At 40.5% G+C, this 12988-nt stretch overlaps 1 protein-coding gene across 1 annotated transcript in view; it reads right to left on the reverse strand.

The window, feature by feature from the left end:
* Positions 1 to 12988, reverse strand: part of MTAP (methylthioadenosine phosphorylase) — a 35934-nt gene that overhangs the window by 2919 nt on the left and 20027 nt on the right. Inside the window, exons 5-7 of the mRNA XM_075078311.1 lie at positions 10016 to 10118; positions 6163 to 6402; positions 4897 to 5019 (exon numbers count right to left, since the gene is read on the reverse strand). Of these exons, the coding sequence (XP_074934412.1) occupies positions 4897 to 5019; positions 6163 to 6402; positions 10016 to 10118 (466 nt within the window). The remainder of the gene's footprint in view (positions 1 to 4896; positions 5020 to 6162; positions 6403 to 10015; positions 10119 to 12988) is intronic.

The following is a 12988-nucleotide window of genomic DNA, read 5'->3' on the forward strand; positions in this document are numbered from 1 at the left end:
AACAGAAATCTTCCTCTAAAGGTGCAATGATTAGAAGTGAATTAAATACTCAAGTTACACAGGGACAGGCAACTTTAAGATCAGCCACATTCAAGGGTCTGAGAAACACTTCAGTCTCAGCTTTCTTGAGAGATCCTTAGTCTGCAAGGACCACAGTATGCAGACCAATGCAACTACAGTTGAATGCAACTACAAGTGAAGCCTTGATGAATTTTCCCCCTCCAACTTATTCACCTGAGCCAATTCACTCTAGTCACATAAGTACAATTGCTGATTTCACTGAGATATTTTTTGAAAAACATAATTACTCACGAATATTTACAAGATCAGATCTCTACACACATAAGTTACGAATGCCAGCTTCAGTTTGTGATAGACTAGAAAAAATGACTGAAATATGTTAACTTTTAGTCCTTCAACTTGTTAGCTATCAAACACATACAAGTATGTCAATGATGAAACATACCTACAGGTACCTTACTCAATCTAAACTATTCCACAGTATTCACTAACCACAGCTCTCTTACTGAAGTACAACACCAGTCCTTGTGCCAGCAGTCTGACAAATCTTTCACACAGGCTAGTACAGAAGCTCAAAAAAGGCAGGTAATATCAGCAGGTCTTCTCACAGAGTCAAGAAGTTTATCTGCAGAGCATTCACTGACACCTTACCACAAGCTGATTTTCTTACACCTATGCTGTATGAAAAATCAGTTCTAACATGACACTCCTTTTACCATTCCAGTACAGATTCTCTCCTGATCTTCATGTGATTGAACCTAACTGTAATACAGCTATAGAGCTCAATTCCCAGTTGTTATGAGTTAAAACTATTTTTAACAAGACAGTCTTTCCTCTCTCACCAATACTTCTCCTAATAGATAAAAAATAATCTACTATATTTGTTCCCCTTTGAAATTGTCTGATATCCCTAATTTATTTACTTAATTCAGCAATGAGCCCACATTTTACTTGATCAGCCTTTGATATCGGTGCAGTGGCTGAAGTTCTTGTTGCCTTTGATGTCCCTTCCAAGCATCAGCTATAGGCAAGACTTGTTTTTCCTGAAACCACCCCTACATGCCTGCTCTTGCTTCTGGATTCCTTCTTTGAGGCTTGTCCCTGCTTCCAACCCTTGAATGCTGCATTTTTGCACTGGAGCTCTACTTCCTGTTTAGCCAAGTCAGTCTCCCAGTTTATTCTGTGGATCACTCCTGTGCTTGGAGAAGGCCTTTGAAGACCTGCCAGCTTTCTGGAGTTCCTTGCCCCTTCAGAGCTGCCTCCCATAAGATGACACCTACTAGTTCACTGGTTAAACCCAAGTATGCTCACCTCCAGCATCAGTACTCTGCTAGTTGCCTTCCTCGCTCCCAAAAGGATGCTGGATGCCACTATTTCATGAGCATTACAGCAACTGCCAGTGATTATCACCTTGCTACACAACTCTTCTCAGTGAACAGCAGATTCAGCTGTACATCACCCATCATCCAGAAATTTCCCTGACACCAGCCTGACATCACTTGGACCACTGTGATCAATAGCATCACCTATGTTTTCTGATCCATGACAAAAATACGTTGTCATACCCTGTCCTGAAAAAGGGCTTTGTCCCCTGGCTGTGCCTCAAAATGACATGCTGTAGAAGATGCTGTGCCTGCAGAAAAGTTTGCTCCAAACTTTTTTTCCAAGCTCATGTAACCTGAGCTTACAAAATTATCTCTTTTTACAGCAGCAGAGCCAGGAAATACTGGCCTAAAGACAACTCATGCAGTTAAAAAATAGTAACTTTCAAACTACACTTAAACTCACCAGTGTATCATGGACGAAAAGCCACACAAAAAGGAACAGATGGCAGGCAGCCTATTGTTTAGCAGAAAAACAGTCCCTGGACATTCTTGCTTCAACACTTCATGATTTCCCAAAGACTACAGTGAAATTCAGAGCTGACACCCCACATATGTGGGGGATGCATACCTCCATGGGAGGGGTACAGGTAAGGGAAGCTGGGCAAGGAGACTGGCAGCATATTTTCTCCTGCCTGGTGAAGTTCCTCCAGTCATAGCAGCCAGATTACAGAGCTCAGCAGAGAAAAAGTCATGTCCATGTAGAGCTTTATGTTTTTCACATGCTTCCCCAACACTAGAAAGAGAGACTGGCAAATGCCCATTTGAGATGCGCAGCTGAGGCCTGGCCATAGGCTGGCACGGCTTTACACCATCACTGATAACAGAGTACCAGTGGCACTTTTGCTCAGCTCCTCCCTTGTCTGTGTTTCTTACTGCATTACCACAGGGCAGGCAAGAGGCGGTGCCCTCAATCTCTGGGAAAAAGTGCTGCTGAAAAAGATAAGTTCAAAAAAACCCATCATCTGACCTTCAAAATTCCCGAAGTAAAATATACAGAAGAAGACTTCACATCTACAAAGAGAATAGCTTTTTTAAACTCTTTACGGTTCAGCTATACTACTGAGGCACGCACATACATAGCTTTTTGCTGTATTGCATAATTGCCCATCTTCTTATTCACTAACACAGAAGCGTAGGACCAATCCATCTACTTTATGACCATTTAATGCGTCAAACAGAAGGTTTTTTAGTCTTTCCTGCCCTTCCTAAGTAAAATCAGAGGCAGCCTCCAAAGCCTCAGACTTTCCTGTCACTTTTCCAAAGTACTCAGTTGTGTTAAATCAGAAACAATTGTGACTCCCTACTCTCCTGACATAAAATCCCAAGCCCCACTGCCAATACCTAGTTCCCGTTTCCAGCTCTCCTAATGCCCTCAGATCAACTCCCTTTCTCAGTATATTATCACTCAAACCATGCCACTATCAGCAAAGAGCATAAACACATGAGAATTGCCAAGCCCAAGTGCAACTATCCCAGTATCCATCACTGATACCAGGTGGTAGAAGATGCTTAAGAGAAACAGTGTAAGAAACTACATTAAAATGTCATGACCCTTCCTCTGGTGCATCACAGTTTCTTTTTTCAGCGAACAGTAGTTCAGGGACGACTGAGCTGGAGGTAGCACCGGAATCAGTGTTTTAAACAGCTGACAATTAACTGAAAGAAGGGTTGGTGTTCATTAAAGGGGAACCTTGCAAACTTAGTGCCAGCTCTTTCTAGTCACCTGCTCTTTCAATCACGATAAAGAATCAAGAAAATTATGCAAGTGAAAGCAACAAGGCACTGCTTACTGAAGTACACCTACCAGAATTGAAGGCAGATCCTCAGTACCTAAGCAGTGTATACATGGGAAATTTCCTTGCATGCCAGCACGATCAAAGTAACTGAGGAACTATCTAGCACATTTTTTAGATTGTTTGTTCAAACTCTGAGTTTTTTTGCATAGCTAGGCATCTGTATTAAACAAAAAGTATGACCCAGTCCTCTGAAAATGTTTTCTGTGGATTAGAGGGGAGAAGGAATACTGATTCTGTTGTCTCCCTTATCCACCCATGACACAACTTCCTAAGGACTGCAAAGGGAAAAGTCGGTTACCTCTCACAAATACACAGAGGGGACATTAAATAGCTGTTTCAGATAACTGGGTGAGGAAGAGTCAAACATAATCCAAGGCCTCCTAACAAAAAGTAGTTTTCTGGTGAAGAATCATCAAAAGACTAATTTTGAGGATTTGTGTTGGAATTCCATGAGCCTGACCTGGTCAAGTATGCTGAAAAGTATCTGGGGTGAATTTTGCTTAATATGTGTTTCCTTTAGCACACTGACTAAACTAGAGATAAGAGTCACTGACAAGTGAACCGTATTGGAAATAAAACTGAAAATTTGATCCCAAAAGACATAGAAGATTTTTACAGCACATATAGTTGTATTTATAGTTGCATTTCAGGGACACACTTTCAGGTATATGAAGGTAAGACTTATGTCTGTGTTCATCTTTTTTACCCATTCAAATTTCAGTCAACACAGTGATTTTCAGAAAAGAGAAAGAATGAACCTACAGTGGAGAGAGTCATCAGAGACTGGACTCTCTCAAAAGTTTCCTCAGCGGACTTCCTCCTCAGAGTGCTGCTGCTTCCCCGAACAGAGATCCTTGTGGCCCCCTTCTGTCTGCTCTGTCTTTCACATTCCAGTTCTTTTGCCCTGTCTCCCACACCATCTCAGTGTAATCCTCAGTTGCTCTTGCACTTCATGCTCTTGTACTCTTGGAAGTGGCTAGCTGTCACAAAAAGCTTGTTGAGAAGTTGGATAGACATCCAAACTATTTTAACATTGTTATTTCCCTCTATGCTACAACCAGAAATGAATCTTAAGCATGCCTGTGAAATAAAGGTGATGTAAAACAAGTAAACTCTTGTCTAAAAAAATTCTGCTTAAAAATTCTGTCACCGATATATTTTGAAATATTCTTTTCCTTTTTTTTTCCCATGCACCGTAGATCTGTAACCTGTGGGAGTACACAGTTCTAATAATTTGAAACTGGTTATTACCCGTATCTTGTAACAGACTCCTCTGCTTCTACGTATTAAGAGAGCACAATGTTCTTGGTTTGGTTCAGTCTTCTCCGCTTGGCTCTCCGTTATTCTAGGATCTAAGCCAAAGCTGAGTAGGAGGTACAGATTTTTCATTTGGATAGTCACATAGATTTGTATCTTACCTGTGCTATCAAGGATAACACTTCATCAACCACATAGAGATGTCCTTAATTTTTTTACCTTTTGTAATACTTCTTGTAAAACTGAAGCTAGATCTTTGCAATTAAGCTTGTGAGAGCCTTAACAAATTTGTTGCCTATCTTGAATGGATGTTTTGCTTAAGCACGTAGTCTAAGAAGTTATGATTTAAGCAGAAACATCTTGCAGCATATATCTATATTATGTGTACACACGCATACGCTTTCTCTAGTACTCATCAGCCTCATGCGCATACTTACTTTCAGGGTGTGCAGGGTGTCGGTCCATTCCATGGAACCTATCTGAGGTATAGCAGTAAGGAGTATGCTAGTAGCCTTATTTGCATTCTCTTTCAGTGTCTTTAAAACTTTATCCACTGAAACCTAGAAATAAAATGAAACTGAGTGGTGTCTCTCAATTTTGATGCACAGATTTTAAATACCCAAATAAATTCATTTAACTCATACAACTCTAAGTAAAAAGGTGAAGCCTTAAAACGCCACAACCCTTTTAGCCTTACAAACTTTCCTCTGAGTGTGTGTCTGATTATATTTTACACGAGTAGGAGAACTAAATCAGATACATTGTTTTGCACAGAGCTGCAAAAGAAAAAACACCAGACCAGTTACGGAAAGACAAGCTCATACACAAAGCTCACGAGCTTCACACACACAGACTCCCTGATTCAGACAAGAGGAGACAAAAGGTTTGCTAATAGTGAGGAAAGTTTATGAAAATGAATGAAGTAGCAACAATTTATTCTGTTCTTACTTTCACTATTGTTCATCCAGAATAACTCAGTGATACTGATGTAAGTGAGAACAGATTTAGTTCAGTGTTGCAGTTTAAACCCAGGTGACAACTAAGCACCACACATCCACTTGCTCGCTCCCACCTGGTGGGGAGGGGGAGAGAATTGGAAGGGTAAAAGGGAAATGAGGGAAAACTCATTGGGTTGAGATAAAGACAGTTTAACAGGTAAAGCAAAAGCTGCAGGCACAAACAAAGCAGAACAGAAATTCATTCACTGTCTTCCCATGGGCAGGCAGGTGTTCAGCCATCTCCAGGAAAGCAGGGCTCCATCATATGTAATGGTTACTTGGGGAAAAAAAAAATATAATCACCCCAAACGTCCCTCCCTTCCTTCCTTCTTCCCCCAGCTTTATATGCTGAGCATGACATCATATGGTGTGGAATATCCCTGGCGTCAGTTGGGGTCAGCTGTCCCTGCTGTGTCCCCTCCCAACTTCTTTTGCACCCCAGCCTACTCACTGGTGGGGTGGGGTGAGGGGCAGAAAAGGCCTTGACTCTGTGTAAGCCCTGCTCAGTAGGAATGATAACATCCCTGTGTTATCAGCACTATTTCCACCACAAATCCAAAACATAGCCCCATACTTGTGACTGTAAGGAAAATTAACTCTATCCCAGCCAAAACCAGAGCATTCTGTATATCATCTCTTATCAAAACCTACAGGTTTTCATCCAGACCCCTCAGGACAAGATCCAGAGGAAAAAGTTTCACTCACTGCTTCTTCATGTTCCTTCCAGCAGTCGTAATCTGTTGCCATGGCAATACTAGCATAACTCATTCCAGCTTCTTTCGCAAGAATCACTTCAGGCACTGTGGTCATGTTGATAACATCAGCTCCCCAGCTGCGAAACATCAAGCTTTCTGCTCGAGAACTGAAACGTGGACCTTCGATTGTGATCATTGTCCCCTTGGAATGACACTGGAGCCCAAGCTTCTTGGCAGTCTCAATAAGAACCTGCAAAACATGCCAATATCAGGAAAAGGAAATAATTCCTCTAGTGCCTGGCTTTTGCATACCATCAAAAAACTTACGTACAAAAGAAATCAGTTTTATACAAAGCAGTCAAACTTCATATGGCTACAGCTGTCCAAAACTAAGGATCAGTTTCAATTTTAAAATCCAGCAAGAGAAATTAATGGTCCTACTAACAGGAATGATCCTGAACTCATCTGATTTTGTTAGTATCAGTCGGATTACTGTTTTCAGTGCAGACCAAGAAGTTTGGAAAACAGGAATTTTTGCATGATATTTAGCCTGTGCTTACGTTCAGAACAGAATGGTGAAAACACTCCACGGAGCACTAGATTACCGCATGGTGCAGCTGAGCCGTTGAGAACAGTAAAAGAAAATTTACTTTTTGAAGTAAAACTTTACAAGCATATATTTCAAAGAGTACCCTGGGAATCTGTAGAGGAATTATTACCTCATTTCCCCATGTCAGTGACTGAGCTGTACACTTTACATATACTATGTACTTCACATTAGCCTTTACAGTTCGAACTAGGATCTTGTATATGGCAGAATCATCATGATTTTCTCTCTTGGTAAATGGCCTGGGTAACACCAGGTGATACAGTAGGGATAAGAGAGTACCAGCATATGTAAATGGAACTAGGATGCCATAAATGTCCTGAGTAGGAAGGGGAAAGTAAATATGATGACATCTGTTTAAAATGACCACCAACAGAAAAGTGAAAAGAAAAGTAGCATGAAAAATTGTGACAGGACAGGAGAGGCCTTTGCAAAACAGCAGCAGTGAAAACCTAGTCTGACACCACTAGAAACTGCCTTGTCAGCATCATAAACTTCATGCTGGCGAGGTGGAGCAGCGTCCCTGCAAAATGCTGTGAGAAGCCTGCACTCAGGCTGGACAGTCGACCTGCCATACATGGGTGCAACAAACAGCGATACCTGGAGTGTGCTATATGACCTTGTGGGGTACCGCCTCACTGACATGTACATCAGTGGATTCTGTGGAGCAGCACCAGTACACACAAAGCTGGACCACCCACATCTCCCACTGCAGATGTGTGTAAACAGGTAAACCTGCACCCACAGAAGAGGGTAGGTGTGCGTGTAATCCACATATGCTGGGGAAGAGTATTTGTGCATGCAACTGTGTGAATATGCACACAGGGTAAAGCAGAGCTTCTGGGGATTAGTCATAGAAGGATATTTAGAAAATTGTAGGTGTTTATTAACATGCTGTAAGTTAATCTAATATTAATCACATCTAATACTGTGGTTTAATGCTGATATACATTCTGAATATGTGATTCACTTATTGCCAGTTAATTACATTTTGTTAATAAATCAGACAATTTCAATGGTGATGACTTAAATCACAGTTAAGCAGTATTTCCCCGAAAAGCTCTAAAGTTTCAACTTTACTCCCTATAAGATGTTGCAGTGAGCCCCAGTTTCTGAAAGCAGTAATAACCAAGGTTCCCAATGTTATTCAAAATTTGCAGTTGGAAAAAAGATAAACTCCTTTCAGATTCTTATTTCATTTACAGTGTATAAACCAAATAAAACAGTATTTTCATGTATTTGCAAAAATGTAATATAATATAAAGTTTTCATGCAAAATTCCTTAATTGGTTTATTACATTAATAGTTTTGGCTTTATTATTATTTCATTTATCTATGAAATTCCCTTGAATTTGGATGAATTGGGCTAAAATGATCCCAACAACTTTCAGGGATAGTTCCAGGAAAAAAGTTTATGTCACTTTTAAGCTGTATTTTCAAGTGAAGCAAAAGTATCCCTTTTCAGCCTTGCTAAGTACTCAAAACCACGTGTTCTTTAAAACATCTGTTAGGCTGATTAGAACACATAGGCTAATGAGATAATGATCACATGTGAGATTGGGAAGTACCTAAATTTTTTTTCTTTTTGCAAAGGAGCATTTCTCTGTTGGCTTTTCAAAAAATATAATAGCCAAAGAACATTGTCTCTACCTATTTAACAATTGAATGAAAACTAGCCTTGGTGTACATTTCCTGCAACCGCATATCTATTTACTTTTTTTAAAAAAATGAGAAAGAGGCATAGTGTGCAGTACTGCCAATCACTTCAGTAATAGCACTGTTTTTAATCAGTTTCAGAAACTGTAGAGTTAGCTCTCAATAAACTCCTTTTATCTGTTGTGACATGACATCATGCTCACAGTCATTAAGCAGCTGTATGCCAACTAATCTTTGGTAAGATCATGTGGCTAGGCTCTTGTTGCATGAAAAATGCAAAGTATTTTGCATAATTTGCTGCTCAGTGGAAGAAGGGCAAAAGCATGCACATGTATAATATGTAGTGGTTTGTTTCCTCCTGAGATTTAAAATGTCTTTACATCATTGCAAAACACCTTGATTCCTAGTGCACTGAAGCATTGTTCTACTAACAGTGCTGTGGACCTGCTGGTGGATATCTTGAAACCACACTGTGTCTGGCCAATTAACAAAAATATCCTTTAATGACGCTGAAGTGAACTGGTGACAAGACCAGAATAGCTCAGTAGTACAAATATTTGTACATGCTCTGGGTACAGATTGGGCCACCTGCTTCACAATTCAGCTTTGTCCTGCTCAGTGCAGTAACTGACTGCAGAGAGAACAAGCCTCTTAAATGGATATGACTGATTCTGTAAGCATTCCTGTGCCCCTGGAGAATACACCTCCTTGCAGCTTCTGATCAGAGTGTTCCAAAACAGGGTAAAATACTCAGTTCAATCTTCACCTTCCCTTTTCCTCAGATCTAAGAATACACTAAGATGGTATATTTAATCACAGATATGCTTCTTCCAGAAGCTTATAAAGGTGTTGAAAAACAAAGCAGTGTTTCACACTGCTTAGTCTAGAGCGTTTTGAAGCCTGAAAATCTTGAAGCGACAAAACTAAGAGCAACAGTTAAGGATAAAAGGCTACTGTAATTTGGCTTGTTTAACTAAGCCTTGACTCTTAATGACCATCCACTGCTACAAGGCACAGAAGCACAAATGCAATATTGTAACTTCTGTGAATGCTAAAGTACTATTTATTTAGTTCTTTGTATTAAGTATGTAGACTGCCTCTACCAAAGCTGCAGTTTTATTCAGAACAACAAAAAAACCCTAATTCCTAATTTTATGTTCCTGCTTTGTCCACTTTGTTGCTCTCTTGTAACCTTTGTCCTGTTATTAAGACCCTGGGGAAATCTAGGTTGCCAGCTGTCACCTTCTGCATACCTCCCTTAGGAAGACACCTCCTACAGACACAAGATCTTTTACTTCCCATGCCTTACAAATGTTACATTTTTCCTTAATACAATGATGTACCTGAGAAACAGGAATAAAGAGGTGCAAATTCCCTCCGTATCCTAAGAATGCATAATGCATAGAATGATAGAATCACAGAATACCACGTTGGAAGGGACGTCAGGGATCATCTGGTCCAACCTTTCTTGGCAAAAGCACAGTCTAGGCAAGATGGCAGAGCACCGTGTCCAGCTGAATCTTAACTGTCCAATGTTGGGGAATTAGATCACTATATCATAAATCTAACATTTCTAAATACTGTTATAGAATTTACTAACCTCTCTGGTTTTGGTGCAGAACGGCTCTGCCATTGGAATATGACATACTCCTGAAAGAGCGGAATGCTGCCCATTGTATAAAGTACAATGTCTTCTAGTTGTCCTAGAAAAGCAGAAAACATGCTCAGAAAGCAGAACAGGGAGAAAAGAGAAAGCAAGAAATTTACACAAATCCAAAAAACATAGCATTCATGGGAGGGAACAAAAAATATCAGTACGATATTAACGACCACCTGTAATCCTGTTTTGCCTCTCTTGAGCAAAAGAATTGAGCTCAAGAGCATAAAACTGTTACTCCAGTAGTGCACTGTCAATTAATCAAAGAAAATCTACTGTTAACAAGATGCTGAAATGATGGTTTTTTCCTAAATGACACAAACAGCCACATTATGCTGCGATTGTACCCAAAAGAAATCAGCTAAATTTAATAGCCAGGCAAGTAATCTCTGAAAAAAAGAGCACAGTGAGCTTTCAGGAAGGGAAGGAATCAAGTCTGAATTACCACAAAACTAGTCAAAATAGAGCTTGTTCATATCATCATATTCCTACACTGAAAGGATGATAATTTATAGGAACAGCTTCCTGAATAAAAGAGGTGTGAATCAAACCAGAAGAACTCTGGAACAGAATGTCTTCATATTCTCAGAAAGATTACACACATGCTTTGGCATCTTACAAGTAGAAGAATCCCTCTTCTCCCTTCTTTCAACTGAGAAACTGTTTCCTTGCATGGAAATGGTCAAACATGCTGCAGAAATTACCATCCAGCATGACATTTAGACAACTACTGGAACTGTTACCTCAAGCTAATTCAGCCAACTGGATGGCGAAAACCCTCTGGAATACAATGGAGACACTCCCTTCTTCCCCCCAGTGTGTCACATACTGTACTTTGTAGGAGAAAAGTGAGGCAACAGCCAAATTCAATCCACAGTTAAAAATAACAAAATTTCTGCTGGCAGTACTGCTCACAACAGTTACCCACCCAAGTCACCAACAAATATTTAAAAGAAGGTCTTAAACAGAAGCTACACGTTAGAGTAGATTTGAAGAAAAAAGAACCGATAGGGTAGCCTTAAGGATGAGATTATAAAATAGGAAAAGAGATCAGCAAATTAAAAACATACGCAAAATGGGAAAAAGCTGTTAAAATCAGTTGAAACACTAATATTAATTTTTCCTTTATGGGATACTGAAGAGCTACAATTAGCATGTATCTGATTTTACATACTTTTTTCAGTGTCTGCTAATGAATTATTTAGAATTGGAGGAAATGGGAAAAGTCATAATCTATTTCCTGCATTATAGCATTTCAGATGTTGTTAGTCAAGCCCTTTCACTCAGGAAAGCCCTGAGGAAAGATCACATATGTACAAATATTAATCTGACTTTCAGATACTCTATGTTCTTCGGAGAGAACGGCCACATCACTGTGTGGTCTAATGAAGAAATCCCACTATGTTCAGCGCCATACATACAAACTGCATCAGAATAAGCAGCAATGGTAAGACCTATGACTGCTCTGAGCAAGGGACCACACGTGTTTGTACTCAGAGTGCAACAATTTCTCTTCTGCATGGAAGGCTGCAACTCTGCAAAGGCCACAGCTATTCGATATGTGGCCAGCTGATTTGTCTGTACGTTGCTACGCTTAGGGTGAGAATAAAGGCAGATCTGAACCAATCTCTGATTCTTGCTATCCATGAAGCCATGGCTGGCACAGAGGAATGTCTTTCAGCCTCTCCTTCTTTCCACACCCCTGCGACACAAGTCAGGAGTTGGCCATCCTGATCCGTCCCACTCACCTGCCTGAAGGTATAGGGCAGCAGCATGTAATTTTCACTGCTGCAATATTGTTCCACTGTATCCCTTGCAGACAGAATAAAGGTTACACAATCACAGATGCTTTCCTTGCTTTACTCTCACAAAGAGCCAGAAAGCAAACGACAGTATCTGCCTAAGGCTCCCCTCATTACAGGAATTTCAAGACCTTCCCCACCTACCCTGACAGACTCCTTATGGAGCCAGCAGGAAACAAGAAATAAGGAACTCAACAGCCATTCTTCAAAGACAATCTACTCCTTATATCTCACCGTTTTAAATGCGGAGAAGTCTGCATGCCCTTCATCAAAAGGAGAGCCTGCTTAACAACAGAGCATGACTGAATGTTATACAATAACTGGATTGTTTACATTAGAACAGGAAGAAGTCACCAAGTGCCTGCCTAGAAACTAGCCATGCTATTTGTAGTAGAAGCGCACAATCCAGACGGATCAAGGATAGCATGAAGGGAAAGTACAGAGGTGCCCTACTGGGGGAGATCAGAAGAAGCACCTGAAAGCATTGGAGGTGGTAACTGCAAGCAAACAGCTAAGAGCCAGGGCTGCAAAGCTCCTGCTGTCCATCTGACCTCTGTAGGGCTCTAAGGAGAACCCCCACCAGACCCTCATGCTGCCTCTGTACCAAACAGTGGACAGTGATACAAGGAGAAAAGGGACTTCTTGCCCTAGGAAAGGAGCACATATGTTTTTATGCATAATCACATTATTGTACAGTTTTGCTGTGCCTGCCTTGCCCTTACCGGTTTTTCAAATTCAAAGCTACATGTACTACAATTCTGAAGGTGTGCCCAGAGTTTGTATTCCCCACCCTGCAGCAATAGTCACACTTTTAATCAAACAGTAACATGGCTTTTGCTCCTTCAGTTTGTTTTTATTACAGTAACACTAGATTTTGCTGGCAATGCTGACTACGACTAATGCTAGGAAGCAAAATCCAACTCAAATAAGTGAGCAAACCAATCATTTCCATCTGTGATGAACAGTCGTCTACCACTTGCATCATCACCTTACCCTTTCTTCCAGTAGCGTTGAATTATCAACAAGCTATTAGTATTTAAAGAACAAATGAAAATTCACACTGACATCTGCTGTATAAAAAGCAGTCTCAGCATGCTCGGCCTCTTCAGGGACA

The sequence above is a fragment of the Phalacrocorax aristotelis genome, chromosome Z (assembly GCF_949628215.1).
Source record: "Phalacrocorax aristotelis chromosome Z, bGulAri2.1, whole genome shotgun sequence".
NCBI lineage: Eukaryota > Metazoa > Chordata > Aves > Suliformes > Phalacrocoracidae > Phalacrocorax > Phalacrocorax aristotelis.